Here is a 19518-nt window from a genome sequence, read left to right as displayed (position 1 = left end):
TTCCGTACGCTGAACTTTATTGGTTTCCATTCTTTCAGCATGAAGATTGTGGATTGGCTGTTTCTTCATAAAGTAATTTTTTTGCCAATTCTGTACTGTTTACATGAAAGTTTTTTTCCCCTGTCTCATCTGGCTGGGCAAAAAAATGTAAGTTTAAACAATAGAAAATGGAAAACATTTTCACTGGATATAGTTGGGAGCGGGAATTTCAGTGTAACCCTTTGCTTCTCTCTGAATAATAAAAAAACCCAGTTTATCTTCTTAAAAGTTGCATCAAAATGCATTATTTTATTGTTTTAAATCAGCTGTTGTCTACTTTTGTCCTCTGGCGATGTACCATTTTGCTGTTTATTGATTGATGTTTTTCTTGCTTAACACTGTTACAGGAATTTTTTGATCCCTTCAAACTCCTTCAAAGCTAATACTTGCACTGGGCTTTTGTCTTTATTTTACCATTAACCGTGATCATCTTTAGTCAAAAGAACTGACTGTGTCAGAAATTCATGACAACTACCTTGCAAAGGGTTTTTATAACCAGACTCAACACTAGTATGGGCTCCAAAAGAGGCGAGCATGGTTGCTTAACTGCTTGGTTTTGGTTTTAATGCTATTTTTCCTTGCTGAGTTGAAGTTAATCTTACACATATTACTGACATACATATCTTTTTGTATTTTTTTTTCAATTCTGTAGAATTCTTTGGAATAGGGACAATCTTAGGCGGTGTAATTTAAAGACATTAATAATTTCCTTATCCTGTTTCCTGAATTTAGACTTTGTTTATGATTTTAATCCTCAGTTCATTAAGCCCATTTCTAAAAGAGCAAACTCAGCATGAGATCCAAACTTAGCTTTACACCTGTGTGCTTTTCTGTTACTCATATTTCATCCAGATGCTTCTTTCACATTAGAAAAATACAAAGGAATCTATTGTTGAGAGACTTTGTAGGCTCCATATGCACTAATAAAGGTTTCGAGAGGTTTAGAAAATAGAATGCAGTGTTTGAGAATCAGGAATCTGATTTGCATTAACAAACTTTCTAGTCATACTTATTTAAGTCTCTTTTCATAACTGCTGACACTAGTAGTCCACAAGAGTAATTCCTGCTGTTTAGTTGGAGTGGGATTTTAAGATTAATTTAGGACAAAGGTGAGTATTTGGAGAGAGAAATTACAGTAGTTTTTATTTTACTGCCTTTTTTTTCATGGATTTAGCACAATTTCCACTGAGTTACAAACTATTTACCAAACAGTTGCTAAATAAATCTCCCAGTGAGACATGGATGAAACTCTATAGCACTAATGTCTCGATTCACATCAATGAGACGTGTGGTGTGCTGACCATCTGTTATATAAACCTGAATAGGATCTGAAATCCTTACACCAAAGACCTGATTTTTTTATGCCATCGCTTTTATGAAGGTGTGCCATAAAAATGGCCATGTGCTGGCAACCTGTGCAACTGGACCCTTTTAAATCTGTGTAAAAGTGATGACATTCCAAGCATCTCAGCATCTCTTAAAATTAAAACAGCTAATTGCATTAAAGTCTGTGTGTTGAAGAGATTATGCTCTTGCTTAGGGTTTGTTTTTCCCCCCTCCCCATCTGCAAGATCCCTAATGGGGTCCACATCTGTGAGAGCAACAGCGCGCACGACAGACTGCCTCGCGATTGGCAAGCCAACTGGAAGGAACACTGAGACCCACAAGGATTGCTGGACCCGGAGGGCTTTCAGCTTGTGAGAACAACGAGCTAATTAAAGTCTGAATAAATGGAATGCCCTTCTAGTTGAAGTAAAGATAAATAAATAAATGCTTGCATGTTGTTCCAGAGGACTGAATAAAGACAGAAATATTTGTGTCGTGTTTATCTAGTAATGTCTCTTTAATTGTGAAAGGGGCCGCCAGCAGACTTGGTGAATGTATGTCCAGTTCCTGATTTCTTTTTAGTCTGTTGTTTTAATAGGAGAGGTTCAACAAAAGTAATAAAAAGTATGTTTTTATATATTTTTCACTTACTATTTAAAATTTAAAAAATCTTGGTGAGTATTTTTAACATGTCTTCTTAGCTGCTGCTTCCTTGTCACTGGCAAGTTCTGCCTCTGCTCCCGTGCCAGTGCTTCACAGGCAGATGACATTAAAGGAGCAGTATGCTTTTTTTGCAGACCAGTGATATGGTATATGCTACTGATACGTTGCTTCAGTTCTTCTTTAGTTCTTCTTCAGTTAACTAATAGCATCTTAGCCTTCCCATCCTTATATAGGGTCAGTAAGAAAAGAAATAGGGCCACTTAAACATCGATATGAGATCAATTTTTTTTTTAATTTCCTTTCTGTTTTTTACAGGCCACTTTTTTCAGTTTGTTAGATGAAACCTAGGTAAAATACATATTTAAGGAGTTATGCCTAAAACATATTTAGGATTAAATTTAATTTCAATCATGTGTAGACCATCAAGATTATTTGTATTAAAATTGAAGCCCTTGCTAAAGCGCTTTGTTAAAATGGGCCCTTGAAGGTGTCTGTTTTTGGAAGGACTGAGCAGTTTCTGTTCTCAGCTAAACCTTGTTTTAAGGTCCTTGAAAAATTAGGTCCTCAAATAGAAATTTGAGTCTCTCTAGGCATACATTCTGAAAAGATGGGGCCGCCAAGTTAGGTCTCGATTTTCCCATCTCCCATACTCACAGATGAAAGCAAAGGGTGCAAAACTCTGTAAAGAGACTCTCAGGCTGCTAAAGAAAGCTGCAGTGGTGTGCAGTCAGTGGCTTTGACCTAACATATACTGAGAAGTGCAATCACACCATTTAAAATGCAAAAAAATTAAAAAGTAGCTGTTTAGTAATCTTTTGAAAATCTAGCACTAATCTTTTTGTGTTTATACCCCTTAAATGTTGTAGTGATTAATTCCTGATTGTAGAAGTAATAAATATTAAAAATAATTAAATGGTAATTCCTTGAAGAAAATACTGTGGAGTGATAAAATAAGTATGAAATTGGATGCCTGGTCTAGGAAAACAAACAAACACAGTCAAATGAGTAGAGAAAACATATTTTTCTGCTTATTTTACAAGCAGGACTGTAAAGGAAACAATTCTCCCATTACATGTGAATAAAAATAGTGTTTCAGAGTGACTTCTCCAGACATGAGAACTCCTAGCATTTTTCCATTACCTTCATCCACATCTGCTCATTTGTTCAAAAATGAACCAGAGGTAAGTTTTTACTGAGGCGTCCTGTAAAGTTTAGCACAGAATAGCACATACACAAACACATCCTAACCATTAAACAAGGGCAGGAATATCTTAGCAAACTGCATAAAATCAGTCAGTGCTCACTTCTGTTGTCAAGAGGCAGTCCAAAAACTGATTAAGGCATTTTTTAATTCTGGTCAAAGCTCAGAAGAAATGCTTGACTGGATGAAAATAGTGAGCTGACGTTGATTAAAAGGAAAAAAGGGCAAAGAATCTCTTGGTAGATGGGATGTGCAAGCTCTCAAGATTATTTAGTGAAAAATGGGCCAAGTTCAGGCTTTGTCTGATTATCTGAGCTTAATCTAATATGGGAGAAATGAGAAGTTATTCTGTTCAAATGAACTCAGCATACTGGCCAGCTTTTAAGTCTGCTGACTGTCCTCTCCCTGGCTCCGTACTCGGCAAAGATCCCAGTTGCTGCATCTTTGGTTGCTCTCGCTCCAGCCATCCGCTCTGTTCTGCAGCGGCAAATGAGAAAAACCATTCCAAAGTAGCTGTATTTAATTTGCAAAAGTGGATTGGCACTCTATGGGCATCTAAAAACCTTACAAACGCTGATAAGGAAGTGATAGTGTTAGTTACATGCAGTACAACCTGCAATTTATGTAATATATAGATTGAAGGAAATAATGAAATACTGCAGCACTTTGTAACCTTTCAGCATGTGAATTATGTGAACTCGAGAACATTTTAGTTTTGAAAATCCTGTGAATATTTTTACCTTATGTTGCAACACGAGGACCTGAGGAAATGCTCAGTTTGGCTGTAAGTTTGAAGAGCCATCGTTACATTTGTAGCTGCTTCTGATTTCTTCTGAAGATGGGAGAATCCCAAAGGTGTGTTAGTATAATTCTTATACACCACAGAATAAAAGTTCTGGGTGAAATCCAGTCCATCCCATATGTCTGTGTAGTATCATCCATCTAGATGCATGGTAAAACAGTTTTTCTAAAGTACATGCTTAGAGTCTGTAGTTAACTGATAGACATTGATAGGTGTTTTGGAAAGCTTCCCTGGTGAGATTCTACCTCCAATGCTTCTGGTAGCCAAGGTGGGTGCCTACGAGTCTCCTTCTAGATACTATAGAAATACTGTCCTCCCCCCATTAACTGTACAAACTCAGACAGTTGCATTTCAAGTACTTAAAACAGAAGTACCGAGTCATACCTGAAGTGAACTACACCCAGTCAAATTCTTTTTTACAAAAGACCAGTCATTGTTCACCCTGACATTTTATTTTATCCATACATTACAATAATGATTTCTCCCTTCTAGAACACAACTGGAGAGGATTTCTCCAGAGGGAGGTTTGTATAAGTGAGGAATTCTGCCCATAACAAAGCCAATTATGGACGTTTTTGCCTCTAGTGCTTGCTGGGTTAACAGGGCCTCTGAGAACACAATCTCCTGCCTGCAGAGGGCATACAGCTCCTCAGTTTTCCCTGACAAAATGTATGTGGAATAGGGAGAAACTGGTGGAGCATACATCAAAGTGTTCTTGTTCACTGCTGCACATGATGCATCAGGGATATCTCCATGTACGTGGGGGTACCAAAAGTAATTTGGAGGAAAAATTGGATTCTTCCCAAGCATTCCCATATCCCTCCACCAAAGTAAATTGATACTTTACATTGTGAACACTGAAGCCTCTCTGGGACATGTGTCCAGCAGAAACATGCTGGGGGTACTCATGTTTCTTAAAAATCATCTGTTTTCATTTGTGTCTCCATTTCCAGAGCTCCCAACACAGTGGCTCCTCTACCTCATTAGCATCCACCAAAGTTTGCAGCTCTATGGATGAAAATGATGGACCTGCAGAAGGTAACATTTGGAGGCTGACATTTCAAAGCAGTCAGTGTAGTGATAACAGCAGCTGTGTAGGAAATGAGTCATTCTTCCTGTCGGAGAAGGTGGGAGCGTTGCAGACTGGATGACTTTCCATGAGGAGGCTCCTCAGCCATAGCAAACCACTTAGGTTCACTCTGGATCAGATTTGATCTGGACATCACTCTTCAGAGGTATTTTTGTTGCAGAATGCTCGAGATGTTATTTCTGCAAGCAACACAGTGCTGGCTGGCTTATTTCAGTATTTTTGTCTCATCTATCATGGTACTAAAGAACACACGGTCCTAGGTCTTTACTCAGAAATGGATATTCTTACCCCATTCTAAGGCTTTGAGCAAGTTGGCTAAGGGATAGTGTCTGCTTGAACACTACGCACATATACATATATGTATGTATGTGTATTCCTGTTTGAGAATTGCTCTTCATGCTATCTGTGAATTCAGGCAAAACCCGGCCTCCTTGTGTCATAACATTCACTTTTAATACTAAGCTGCAACAAAGGACGGAGAAAGATACAGTTAAAAGCACTGTCTTAAAGAGTGTAAACACAGATCACATTTCTGAGAGACATTTTTTTTACATTACAGTATTTATATAGTAGTTTGTATCAGCTGCAGTTTACAGTCAGCTTTTAGAAGCATGTTAGGTATTTGTAACACTATTTCAAATACCTTTAAAAATAATGGTACAGGAATGAACACTAAAACACGTTAAACTACAAACTTTTTGTATGCTTAGACACCGTGTAATGCAATTTTACCTAAACATCTGGTACCCAGGTTGCATGCAAGGTAGTATTATTGAGAACATTTGTTTAAAAACTAAATATTTAATATTGGGGGATGGGGAGAACTAGCACTTAGCACATGAGGAGTTTTATGGATGTCTCAGTTTACAGGATGTAATAAAATAAGTGCTTGAGTGTTGGACTTCTTTGGTACATATATTTAATCATGCTGTGTCAAGGAGTTCCAGCCCTTTTTGGAGGTTGGTCTGCGCTTGTGCAGATCACAAAGGCCTTTTCATAATTAAAAAAATACAACTTTGGTTTTGTCTTGGGGGCATATTGCAATGGGAATGGTAAACTATGTAACACTCGAATGGTGGTATGTTTGAGCCCCCAGAAGTCTTATTTTTCATTATTGTATCTGCATGAAACCTGTTGAGTATATACAATGTCAGCAGCATGGTTTCACTGTACAGTAAGTGAGACACTGACTGAATGGTTTCCAGGCTCCTGAACCATGGACTTGAAATACATGTTATGTGCAACATCTGTGTTTCCTTCACTAACAATAAAAATGTACTAATGATTCTTTCAGAAGTGTTGGAGGAAGGTTTCCAGGTTCCAGCATCGATAGCAGAGCGATATAAAGTTGGAAGGACTATAGGAGATGGAAATTTTGCTGTTGTGAAGGAGTGTATAGAAAGGTGAGGAGGATAATATGCTTATTACTGCAAAAAAATAATCATTAATGTCATGCTTTTTCTAGATCATGTCTTTATTTGTAGAATATAAATATGTAATAAGGTAACGTCTCAATGCCAGATGGAAAAACTTTGTGTCCTCTCATATGAAAAAAAGAGTGAGTTCAAGGGGCAATCTATGAATTTAATTCTTTGTGGGGTTTATATCTTTTGGGGGTTTTTACTGCGCTCCACATGATTTTACCAGTTCTTTTTGTTAAATCTTTTTTGGTGCACTTTTCTTGCAGTATGTTCTTGCAAGTCTCCTTTTACATTAGACCAGTGGAACATTTCACATGTAGGGGCATCCTGTAAAGATGTCAGGAAGTTTTGTTGTGTGATGTAGTGATGATGGTCAGCACAAAGAACTGACCTTGGATCCATCTATTCTGCCATCTGACACTGAGGATTAATCTCTTTCATGTTTATTGTTAATTAAATGGACATCTAATTCCTGCTTGCCTGCTTTGTGCCATTATATATGCTCCTTCCAACTTTATGAGCCTCACTGCAGACACCAGAATCTAACTTCTTCAATGACCTTTACTGTTAAGAGGTGAGAACAGTCACTGATTTTAGACATCTACTCCAGACTAGAGAAGTCACAAGTCCCCTTAAATATCAGTGTTGCTGAAAATGTCCAGGTTGACTAGTTCAGGTGTCTGTTTCTAAATCTGTTCAGGTTTAAGTTGGCTGTACCCAATCTTAAGAGTGTAAAAACCAGGGAACAAGAACTAAGCAGAACTGTGGGTGCCTTTTAGTGGTATTCTTAAAAATGGGAGAATATGGGATATAAAAGACAGAAGGTATTTCACCTGTATGTGAAATATTTGTAAGATTGCTTATGTTAGATAGTAACAGTGCAGAAAAGCAAAAAGCTGCCAGAGGTAGAGATGTCCAAAAGAGAGAACAATAGACATGTCAAGGTTTGATAATGAAATTTCATTTAATTTCATTTAAGTTTTCTACCCCCTTTTATCATATCCTAGAGAGAACACTCTTATGGAATACTGTAACCTCACCTTTGGGCTCAAAGAAAGAAATTTTGTTCTTTGTCCTATAAGAATATTATATTAGCCCTAGAGAGTCAGATTAGATCTCATGGCAGATGATGATAAATTAGCTTGACTGGTTCTAAACTAGTCTCCTTGGAAAAAGACAGGTCCTGATCTGCATCTGAAAGTGTCTAGCAAATCAGAGACCATGAAGACAGCTGCTGGGGAAAAGGAGAAGAGTGGATTTTGTATCAGCTGACAGTGTGCTTGTGGGATTTAGCCAAAGCTCTGGTGAGGCCTTTAGAGCTCTGCCAGAGTGAGTTCACGGTAGAGCTGGCCATCCAGAGGGCAATAGCTGTTCAGATCAAACCCCAGGGTCTCAACACAAAACTGGAGAATATGGAAACCTAAAGAAAGCAAAGCAAAAAATATGAAAACAAGAAAGCGCCGTAAAACCCTGTGGAGGGCCATGACTGATGAAAAAGATAGGTGAAAACACATAACTAAGAAAAGAGAAAAAGGCAGCTGAAAGGAAAAGTGAATAGTAACTGAGAGAAACAAAAATTACGAATGAAAATAAAGAAAGGTTGTGGTTTTGACACTGTCATTCATCTGAAAATGCCATTTGTGCTGAGAGACAGTACAAATCTGCTAGTGTGCATTTTACAATTTTTTCCCAAGCTGAGAGAAAATACATGAACAAAATTAAATATAGGTCTTGACACACCTAAAAATAATAATGATTACAATATCCTTGAGAGCTTGAATAAAAACTGTTTCCTGTCCTCTTGTCTATCCCACGGGTCCCAGAAGTATCTGGTAGCATAGCATATCTAATGAGTATGTGCTCAAATAGCGTGATTACCCAGGTATTCCCAGATACATTGTCTTGTGGTTTCTGAGTTATACCATTCCATAGATTCCATTTATATCAGAGAGCTACTACTTTGGCAGAGCTTGAAAATTGAAGTGGAATTATTTCTGTTAGTTTCCACTTCTAAATCAGTATACCCATCACAAGTGTGGAAGGAGAATTAAAGACTCAGAGAGTAAATTAAAGCCAGTACGTGTGAAACCCCTTCAAAAACATTCTTTGCAGTCTTTCTGAGCAAAATCCACCTCACTTCAAAGTCTGATATGTCCATCATTTGCAGAGCAAGAATTGATGGGGTGATACTTGGGATAGAGGACCTTTCCACTTTCCACTTTCTTCTGAAGTACAATTCCTGTGTGCAAAGACTTCAAAGGAATAGCACCATGAGGTGTTAAGCAAGTAGGAATGGGTCTTGTTACACAACTTTACTGGTCATGTGGATACTTCTTCTCCATAGCTCTGAGATCATTCTGTGCGCACTGGTTAACAACTCCAGCACTTCAATACATTCACAGGCATTTTCCTCTGCCAATGAACAGTTCAAATAGAAACCAAAACCACATTCAAAATTTTAATGCGAGGACTTCTAAATCTCATTCTGAGCATCTGTCAGCACACAGGCACACATACAAAAATACATTTAATGCATGCACAAAAATAACAAAGATTTTTTTCTACAGTGCAACGGAAATCGCTGTGAACTTTGCAAAAGTTTAAAAGAGCCAGGTATTGAGCCCTCGTATGGACTAGAGATTTAACTCTGTGCCCTGCGGTAGTTCAGTGGGTCCAGACTTCTGTCCAGCCATAACGTGTTGCCTACTTTTTGTGGTACCTTTTTATTGTTTGGAGTGAGCAATAGGTGAGACGTGAGATGCATGTTTCATGGTTGAGTTTCTGGCATAGCTGTGCATATTTTTTGGCGACGTGTAAGCTGCAGTGATGCTGGCAGCTGCAGTTCTGCAGCTTTTTAGGGAAAAGGATTTGCATTATCTTAGCTTTAATTTTCTTTTTACCAAAACACAGAGCAGTCAGGTTTGTCATCTGCTTGTTACATATATGCTCCATCATATGCACAATTTGTCCTGCGGTGTTTTTATATGTGTTCATTTTTAACTTTCAGATACTTCCAAATTCTGACATTTCCTCACAAGCTCAGGTTTCCCAATATTTTGGAGTACATGGAGTCTCCTATGGCCAACAAAAAACATCAATTTCCTTACTCATGACAGAAAGGAAGCATTCCTAGGGCAACCAAGTAGCTTGAAAGAGATTCCTATTGAAAGAGGCTATATTTATTCTGAGTTTGAACCCCAAATATCTTAATTTCTAGTATTTCTTGTTCTATCCCCTCCTTCTACTCCCCAAAAATAATGTCCAGAACTCTTCCTGTTACCTCACTGAGCTTTGACTGTAGCCGCTGAACAGCAGCACTGGAAAAGGGCACCCTGCATGGAGTGTGACCCATTTCAGGGGGCTGTAGCATTAAACCCCTTTGTGGGGAAGTACAGATATGAGAAGTTTTTAATTTTTCTTCGCATAAATCTTGAGCAGACATGTTGTACTTTTTTTTCCCAAGTCATAAACTTATTTATACTGCATGATTTCTTTGGATAGCCTTTTAATAGATGTCCTAATAAAGACCGTCTTTGCTCTCTGCTGACCTGGGAACTGAAGCAGAATTAATATTTTGAGATTTTCTTTACTTTTTACTGAACTACCCATTTTTTCTTAAATTAACAATTAGTGATACATCATTGCCAGAGGAGTTCTTCATGTTTTAATATGGCAATGAAAATGCCCAGTTGATTTCCAGATACAGTGCTTTCAGTCACTCACTTTGCATGTCCTATTTGACAGACTGAGCACACTTTTAGACACATTAATTTCTCTGTTTAACATACTATGTATCAATTTAATGTATTGGTTTAACTATGTTTTGTGAAATGAAGAATGAAAAAATGATCTTGTATTCTTGAAAGGTTATCTTTCGTTATTTTTAATCAAACATAAGCCTAAGGGCAATGTAATAGACTTTTTTAAGCTGTTTAGGTTCTTAATAAAAAATGAAAATGTTTCAGTAAGATCTTTTTCTTATATTACCCATTCTCTGTTTAATCTTACAGTGAAAGTAGGGCTTGTGAACAGAGCTTCTTGTTTTCATTGTTATAGTCGTCTTTCGGTTTTGTAACTTGGTTAAGAAATGGAAGTTGATACTGTTAGCTTGTCTAGAAGCTAATTTTTTTTTTATGTTAGCATTCTATATAATAGATATCTACATATATGTGGTAGTGATAAATATAAGGTTTCAAAGGAACACAATGCTTAAAAGGAAATGTGTTCTCATCCTGAACTAATTTCTCTGTAATTTTTTACTGTCTCCCCAATGTTTCACATTCTGTCCTAAAACCCAGCATATTTAACTGAATACATAAAACATTAATCCAAGGACTGACCTTTTTATCATAGCAGTTGTGAGTGCAGATGTGCAAACAAATGACTTCTTTTCATTTTAAGTAAAAAGTAAGTAAGTATTTTTGATGGGTTATATTTTTTGTATAATATAAAAAAAATCTTTTTTGTTTTGAAAATATTTGGATCTGTGGACAATATATGGTGTTTTTACATAAAAATCAGAATACTATTACTATTACAAAATTTTTGTTTTCAAAACATTGCAATCTCTTTATTTAAAAAAAAAAAGTTTGATTCTTTTTCCTCAGGCACACATATTCAACTGCTTTGGCTCAAGTTCACAATACCAATTGAATCTAAGCTTCATTTCTTGAAAAAAATGAATACTTGACTAGAATTCTTCACTAGACTTATTGTACTCAAATGACAAGTATAAACTTGACTGAGAAAAATATTCAATGTGATTGAACATAAATTTTTTTTCTTTTGTCTTTCCTCAGATCAACTGGTAGAGAATATGCTCTGAAAATAATCAAAAAGAGTAAATGTAGAGGAAAAGTGAGTACAAAAAAAATTTGAGACCAAAAGATTTTTTTTTCCAAGAAATGTTTTGTGAGATCAGTTTGGGAAGCTGTTGGTATTTGTCTCCTTCCTGACAATCATTAGAATCTTTTTGGTTGAAGCTTTTGCCTGCCCTCTGGAGACTCTTGAAATATCAGTATAAAAGGCTGTTGTATGACTTTCCAGATGCATGTGTTGATTCTTCAACTGGTTGGTTGTGTGTGATTCTTTGCTCTTTACCCTATAATTATGTCCTCTAATTTTCATAATTCCACATGTTATAGAAAACAGAATAATAATATGAATAATTATAACAACACCAGTCACTGTGTCTGAAGAGTAGGTTAATCAAAGTAATGTCAGTTTTATACCAAGTGACTGTTAGCTTTTGAAATCTGTAACAAAAAGTTCTCTGAGAAGATGCTATCATATTGTTATATCAAAAGATTCTTGATCAGAGAAAATTTTAAAAGCTCCCATATTTAATTTTTCTCTGCATCAGAAACATCTAATTTCCTCCATTTCTTTTTCTATGTTCTACTCTCTCTTCTTTCAGTTACCACACTGATATTGTTTCTAGACATGTTCCTTCTGTATTGCTGGAGGCAACATCTGTTAGGTTTTTCAAAAACCCTGAAGAATTCACACAGGGCCCATTCTCTCTGCTTTTTCCACTATCAATTTTTTTCCCACCAACTGGTAGTCATTAAAGATTTTTTTTGTGTGGCAGGAACACATGATCCAGAATGAGGTATCTATTTTAAGACGAGTCAAGCATCCCAATATTGTACTTCTAATTGAGGAGATGGACATGCCAACTGAGTTGTACCTTGTCATGGAACTTGTAAAGGTGAGTGTTTTGGAGACAAGCTGCTTATGAATTGTTTTAATCATCTTGAGAAATTCCATTGGTACCAAGGCTTACTAAAAAACATGGGATCATAGAATAATTCAGAGCGGAAAGGGTCTCTGGAAGTAGTCTAGCATACTACTGAAAGATGTATAACCCACTGTCAGATTTTTTGTTTTAGTTTTTGAATACTTAAAATATTTGTCTAACTTGCTGTAAGCCACATTTGGAAGTGCTCTGTGGACAGTATTTTGAGGATCACCAGTTTTATTTGCTTACTCAGAAGAAGTCTCTTTAAAAAGTAATAGTCTGCCTTGAAGTGAATTGAAAATACACCCAGTCCAAAGAGCCATAAATACCAGCCTTAAAAATAAAAAATTCTTCGATAAAAAAATTAAATTATTTTTTATAATTTATGTTAAATCTAAACAATATTACATCTTTTTTCTCTGCTGATTTATATTAACACAGTGTCAGACTTGCCTCCTTGATAGCAATCTAAATTTAAGCTCAAGTAAGGCAGAAGTGAAAGAGAAAAGCCTGCTATGTAAAGCATGGTTGTATTCTGAAAAGTAAATTTTGGAATGCAGTATTTTATATTTTGGACCCCATTTATTTCTTCATAGTAACTTTCAGATCTCATGCATTTATTTCACTCTCTCGTAGAACTATATATTCAAACTCAATTATGAAGCTCAGACCGTGTCATCTTTTGCCCCCATAATGTCAACAGTGCAGTGCAACAAGTATGAGTTTAGCTTTCAGTTCTGGTACTAATACACAAGTATGTCCCTGTGCACAAAAGGTGGTAAAAATACATTTGCACAAACTGTGCAAATTAGAACAGAAAACTACTGAGGATGTCTTGTCCTCCATGTGTAGTTTAACAGGATACACTGTTTTTCCCATTCACTAGTGGGATTTGTGATTCTCCTTTCTTCCTCAACTGTTTTGTGGGAAGGACATCTTTTCAGCAGCCACCTCCATTTCTGTATCCTGATCAGCACATTCTCCAGGGGCAGACTACACCTGGGAAATCCACAATTTTAAGTGTTTAAGAACAAATACGACAGTGAAGTTGTGCGGCAGCAGCATTTGTGTGCAGGTCTGTTGTGTGTGCATGCTCAACACATGAGCAAATTGGGCACTCTGAACCCTGTCACCCAGATCACTCCACTCAGAGTGTGTTCCTCTTCAGTGGGAATCTTCTGTATCCATGGCTAGAAACAGGCACCACCAGGGGTCATGAGACAAAGCAATTTTTGGCAAGCAAGACTATAATCTCCTTTGCTCTGATTGTAGATAGAGATAAGGGGATGCTCTTAATGTAGTCATCTCATTGGGATTTTACATAGGATAATCCCAGGTACAAGTGTTTCTTAAAGAACTTCTCAATTTCTGGTCTGGAATATGAGAGCAAGTTGAATGACAAGTTTTTTTGTTTTGTTCCATTATCTCCTATGCTTTGTGGCAGCACCAGTGACACAAGCCATGTTCCCAGTCCAGAGTTGGGAGACTGACAAGTATGGCTCATGGGTGGATGGCCATAGATTTTCCCTGTCCTTGTGGCAGTCTGAGACAGTCTTGTTATTTATGAGGGGCTCAGGCCATGCCCCAAAGCTGAGGAGATGGCAAAATTGTCCTCTTAGGTCTGAGCCTGACAGATGCCCCACTTTACTTGAGTGGTGCTGTGGACCTTATGGTCCCACTAACCCTATTGTCCACCACCTCCAAGCTCTGAGGAAGCACACTGGGAGATGCTGATGGCAAGGAGCATACCTTTTTTTTCTCTAATGGAGAAGTTACATCCTAAGAAAAAACAAAATTACTGACACTCTTTCCCACTATGAATCCCTCTGTATAACCAGTCCCAGAATCATTTTCCCACTCCCTTCACAGTCACAGCCCTCTTTCACTCTTAGGCATGCAATGTGAAATAGTGCAGCCTGAGGTCAGATACTATTAGCCATCTAACACTATTTTAATCATAATTACTGCTCTATTCCATGATAAGTGAGCTCACTATGAGATCCATGTTACTGTAGTTTTTTTCCCAGTGTCCATGAGAGCTTGTTCAAAGGTACCTCAATCCTCTTACATACCATTGTGATCTAATGTAGCCACAGCTTCAGCCTGCATTGACAAATCCTTCATCTTGGCCCCAGGAGGTGTGCTAAGAAGTAAAAGCTGTGCCTTGTCTAACCTGCCAAGATAGTAAGCACATAGCTGGTTTTATGGGTGCATCCTGCTGTGCTATTCATGGTTGAAAAATGTGCAAACTGTAGTCTCCAATGGCTTTTTAGTCGAAGTCCTACTCAGCTAAATGAGAGAGGAGGGGACTGACAACTCTTAGAAAATAATTAGTTTAAAAGATGTATATAAAGAAAACCATGCATTATATTCACTTTCTGGAAAAATCTGTTTTCTTGTGCTCTTTCTTCTTTACTCTTCAAGATTGCTGCACATGCTAAGATATTTATGCTTTTAGCTGTGCTATGGAAGGGCTTTATAGACATCTCTGTACTTCTGGTATCCTAGAGAGCACTGTTTTCATATTCTTTACTTTTACGTGGAATAATAGAAGAAATTTAGAAGAAATGTCCCGCTTCTTGAAAGTCAACTTTGTTTTTTTGACGCAAGAACCTATTCCTCAGTATTTAATTGGGAAAAAAAAGACTCTATGGGCACCAGGGAATGTATTTCTGGAAGGACATTAATTGTTAATTCACCAATTGCTGATTGTTACCATTTCATAGTGTGCACTGTTAGAATTGATTAACCATCTGTTATTGACTGACTTTTGAAGACCTGACTTTAAATCAAACTCACAGACAGGAAAGAAAGGCAAGCAGAACAGGCTTGATACTGCAGAGCCCGGTTTCAGTTAATACCACCCTGCATTAATTGGCAGTAACATGTTTGACATAAGTGGCTGCTGAAAATCCTGCCCTCACCTCATGGCAGATAGGCCATTCATGACTTTGTAAAGTGTAAGAAAAAGCACTTCATAAATACAAATATAAACACATTGCAAGTGGTGCTTGTAAAAGGAAGCAAAGACCTGGTTTCTGGCACGTTGCCTTTTTACACAGAGAAACAAAATTGTTATTCAAACCTAACAGGGGTTTGGCCAATTTAAGAAGCAAGATTTATTGCAGAGTTTCCTTTACTACTCCAGGATATGATTTCACTTTTGCAGAAGAAAAAGAGGGATCATATCATTTACATAGCAAGGTAATAAATAAATAATTGGTTACTGTATTTCCAAGTACACTTCCTCATGTGCACAGATGACAAAAACTGCATTCAGATGTTCCTGGTTCCGTTTCACTCCTGAACAGGGGATTTAAGACTGAAATGTCATCCTGAACTCACCCCTTGTGCCTGAATAAATGATAGTGACCTGCTGTGTGAATCGGCTTAGCAGAACCTTGCAGGTTGAAGTGCTCTTTGGGGAGAAGAAAGTCTGAAAACAATTCTGCCTGATATAGCTGTCAGCTCTGTTAACTCTTTCCAGGATATCATCTCTCTTTTAACCACACAGAGAATCCCACAGACTAAATATATACTCTCTGTTCTTATCAGGCTACCTGGAAAGAAACTTTACCGAGTACAATAGACTGCTTAAATGGAGAAAATTATTCTGCTTTAGATTGGCTTGACCATCTGTTAAATTGCTCTGCAGCCTCTATCTTTTTCTGAGTTCATGTTTCTTCTGTGCATGAACATTTACTTCTTTTCTTCTAACTTCAAGCCAAAATCTTTCCTTCTCTTTTTAAGGTTCAGCTTCTTTCCTTCTTGCCTCTTATATCTCAGCTTGGACTATATTCTTTCTTTTGAGGCAGATGTTTTGCTGAAGTTACTGACACTTCTCCTGAGCATCTGGAACATATTAGATAAGACCAAAGATCTGTCTAATCCACTACCTCATGTTAAAAAGCAGCTGGTACAGGGGTTTCACAGGAAGGAGCTTAGGGAAGATAGATTATTTATCTCACATACTTTCCCACATGCTGATGTCTAATACTTAGGGATCAGATAATGCCATGAAGTACATGGTATTGTACTTTTGCCAAATATTTGCTCACTCTCTCTCTCTCTAATCCTCTATCTGGTTTAGTTCGGCCTTTTGTTCTTCCTTTTCCTTGACACTGTGTGTCTTGATGTGTCTTGAACAGTCACCAGCCAGAGTAAGAGGTTTGATGTGGTCCAGATTTGACAATGGTTGGCTGTAAGAAGTTTCCAAAGAGCTGGGGTTTTACATCTACAATGGTAATAAACCTGCCCTGGCATACTTCAGCTGCACCTCAATGATGCAAAAATTTTAATAGTTTGTTTAAGTTTTTTTATAACAAGTAAAGTCTGTTTTATCAGATTTGAGTCTTTGGTGGTTCTCTTTTCCTAACCTTTTCTCTGTAGCCATGATTACTGGAAAAATTCTTTTTTATCTTTTTTTCTTTTTTACCCCTCATCCTTTCTCTTTGTGGAAAAAGTGTTTACTCTGGAGCTGAGCCTTAAAAAAACCAACCCTCAAATAATCTTGAGGCTGTTGATAAAATCGTGAGAGTTGGAAAAGCTGAGACTCCTCTGCTGCCTTCAGAAAAACCTACATGTTCTTCAAAATACAGTCTCCTGTGGGTTTTTTTCTCGACATTTTGACTGCAGCAGGGATTTTTTTGCATTGTTTTTGCAGAATTATCCTTTCCCTCTTTTTGTTATTGTTGTTGGTTTTGGACTGTGTTTTCTTTATGGTTCTGCTTTGATTTTGGCTAGAGGCTCAATACCTTTGAGTAGTCTCTCTCAAAAGATGATTGAGTTTTCCTCCACTCTGTCAAGCTTCCTTCTTAATCTCATTTTTAAACTTACAGTTTTGTCTCACATACTCTTCTTCCCACTTGCCGGCTCATCTCTGGAAATACAGTCCAAATGTCATGGTTGCCTCAGATCCCGGTGAAGATGATTTCAACTTTGAGGATTTCTGCTTAACTTTTTTTCTTTTCTTTTCTTCTTTCCTTTTTTCTCTCTATTATTTTCTTGTTTTTTCTTTCACTGGCAGTACCTTCTAGCTGAATCAGGCAGCATGATGAGCTGGAAATTGCACAAGCTACCCCTCTGTGTCTTCCAGTGCCTGACATACATGCTGTAAAGTTCTTCAGAATTAGATACAAGAGGCATTACACTACCAAAAACTTCATGTTTTGTGTAGAGAAAGTGCTGGTTTCTAAAATCCATGATTTCAAAGATTTATGAGATGAAAACAGACGATAGCAGTGAGGGCAGGTAGCTAATTTCAGTTTTACTCAGAGTTCCTTCATCTTTCTGGGGTTCAGTCAGGCACTGGGCAAAAATTTGATATCAGTCTGTTTGTGATTATAATAAAGAATGGAAAGAGTTGGTACATGGCATCATGACAAGTAAGTATGTAGTCTTGCCAGAAATTTGTAACAGAGGCTCTGAACACACAGGTTGGCAAGTGCTGGACATGTTACAAAAGCAGCAGCAGGTGGGAACAGTTTGCAATAGAGACTCCAGCCTCTTGGCTGACCAACTCAACCATAACGAAGGGTTCTGACTTACTGATCTGCTCAGCTGACATAATGGAGGATGTAATCACAATACCCCTAGTTTATAGCTGCAAGGAAAACTGTGCTGCTTCTCTCTTCTCCTCCTCCTCTTCCTCCTCCTCCTCTTTCTTCTTCTCCTCCTCTATAAATTATGTTCCTTGATTTTCCCTAAATATTTTCGTTATTTCATAAGCAGTATTGCTCATATCCCATGGTAATTTTGCTCCAGGGAGGAGATCTTTTTGATGCTATTACTTCCACCAACAAATACACAGAGCGGGATGCCAGTGGAATGCTTTACAATCTGGCCAGTGCCATCAAATATCTTCACAGCCTGAACATTGTCCACAGGGATATCAAGCCGGAGAATCTACTGGTAAGTGAAGATTCAGCTTTCAGTATTGTTGATAACTTGGGAGTGTGTGAGAGAACTTCTTCCTCCTTCCACACATCCACTCAGTTTATTTCAATGTTTTAAGTAATTGGGTTTTTTTTAATTTTAACCTTTGCATTGTAAAGCTCTTCTAAGAATAACAGCTATAATTAACAGTAATAGAAGGTGGTATGTCTAGACTGTTATGTGGCACACAGCAGCAAAGTTATTCCTGGAATCACTAGAAGTGACCTTTTAGTAAACTTCAAGATAATTTCAAGTTTTTCATAAATATAAAAGTGTTCTGTCCTCAGCAGACTATTCTGTACTTTTGCTGCTGCCTAAGTAATTGGCACCACTTTAGTTTTACAAGTATGGTGCGCGTAAATGCTGTGCCCTAATCGTGTCATACATCAGAGCAGAGACAGGAAGAGACTTCAGTGTCCTTTCTTCCCCTACTGCATCTCCCAAATAATCCTATAACACTTTTTATTAAGCCACTTTCCCAAATAGACAGCCTAAATCTTCCTTTTTCTGACTGAATCTGCATGAACCTTATGCACTGAAGGCAATGGAAAACATACCATGACAATTAGTCTTTCTTCTCAGAATTTTGCACTCTTGAATGCAGCAATTGTATCCTTCACATAGGTTTATTTCTTCTGATAAATTAACAACTTCTGATTATTTCACTGTTTTGAGTTTTCTCAAGTTTGCTGACATGTTCCAGCTGTAACTCAAAATTGAGATGTCCCAATTCTCCATATATTCTGCAACCATAAAACAATGTTCGTAGAATCATAGAAGATCAGTTCTTTCAGTTGTTTGCTCTCTGCCATGACATTTAGTCCTGTTTGACACTGAAGAGGTTTTATGAGAATGTCGAGTCAAGTAGATCTTACTAATCTTCCAGAGAGTGGGATTTTTACAGTTTAAGTTCTTCTAGTGGACAGTGGTTTTGCTGTTCTGGGTGAGGAAGTAACTTGCCCTTGTTTTCTGTAAACTGATGAAAATATACTGAGTAGAAGTTTCACTAGACAATAATGACTGATACACCTTTCTTGGCCCTTTTGCTCCTTTCAGCCCTGGTGCTGGAGTTGATAGGTGGCTACATGCAGATGTTGTAGCAATGACATGCCAGGATTCCTTAATGTTATGCCTGTAGTGTGCAGGAGGGTATTGGCCTAGGGCAAGACTGTCTTGACTTGTCTATAAATGCCTAAAGTCTATTGTTGTCAGACTTAAGCTTTTGAGGGAAGAGAGAAAGGTGAGCTGAGATGGGGACAGCAGGGAGGGGATTAGATTTGCCTGCCCAGCTTTTCTGCTAAT

General features: G+C 37.6%; 1 protein-coding gene across 2 annotated transcripts in view; it reads left to right on the top strand.

Moving 5' to 3' along the window:
* DCLK1 (doublecortin like kinase 1) overlaps positions 1-19518 on the top strand; it is a 248821-nt gene that overhangs the window by 196107 nt on the left and 33196 nt on the right. For both annotated transcript variants that reach the window (XM_029960882.1, XM_008934247.3), the window contains 5 exons: positions 4985-5069; positions 6416-6524; positions 11342-11399; positions 12133-12252; positions 18046-18192. In XM_029960882.1, coding sequence (XP_029816742.1) covers positions 4985-5069; positions 6416-6524; positions 11342-11399; positions 12133-12252; positions 18046-18192 — 519 coding nt within the window. The remainder of the gene's footprint in view (positions 1-4984; positions 5070-6415; positions 6525-11341; positions 11400-12132; positions 12253-18045; positions 18193-19518) is intronic.

This window comes from Manacus vitellinus, unplaced genomic scaffold, assembly GCF_001715985.3.
Source record: "Manacus vitellinus isolate BGI_N305 unplaced genomic scaffold, ASM171598v3 scaffold_2_pilon, whole genome shotgun sequence".
Taxonomy (NCBI): Eukaryota; Metazoa; Chordata; class Aves; order Passeriformes; family Pipridae; genus Manacus; species Manacus vitellinus.
Note: the sequence above shows the minus strand (reverse complement) of the source record. Positions and strands in the feature narration are given on the sequence as shown.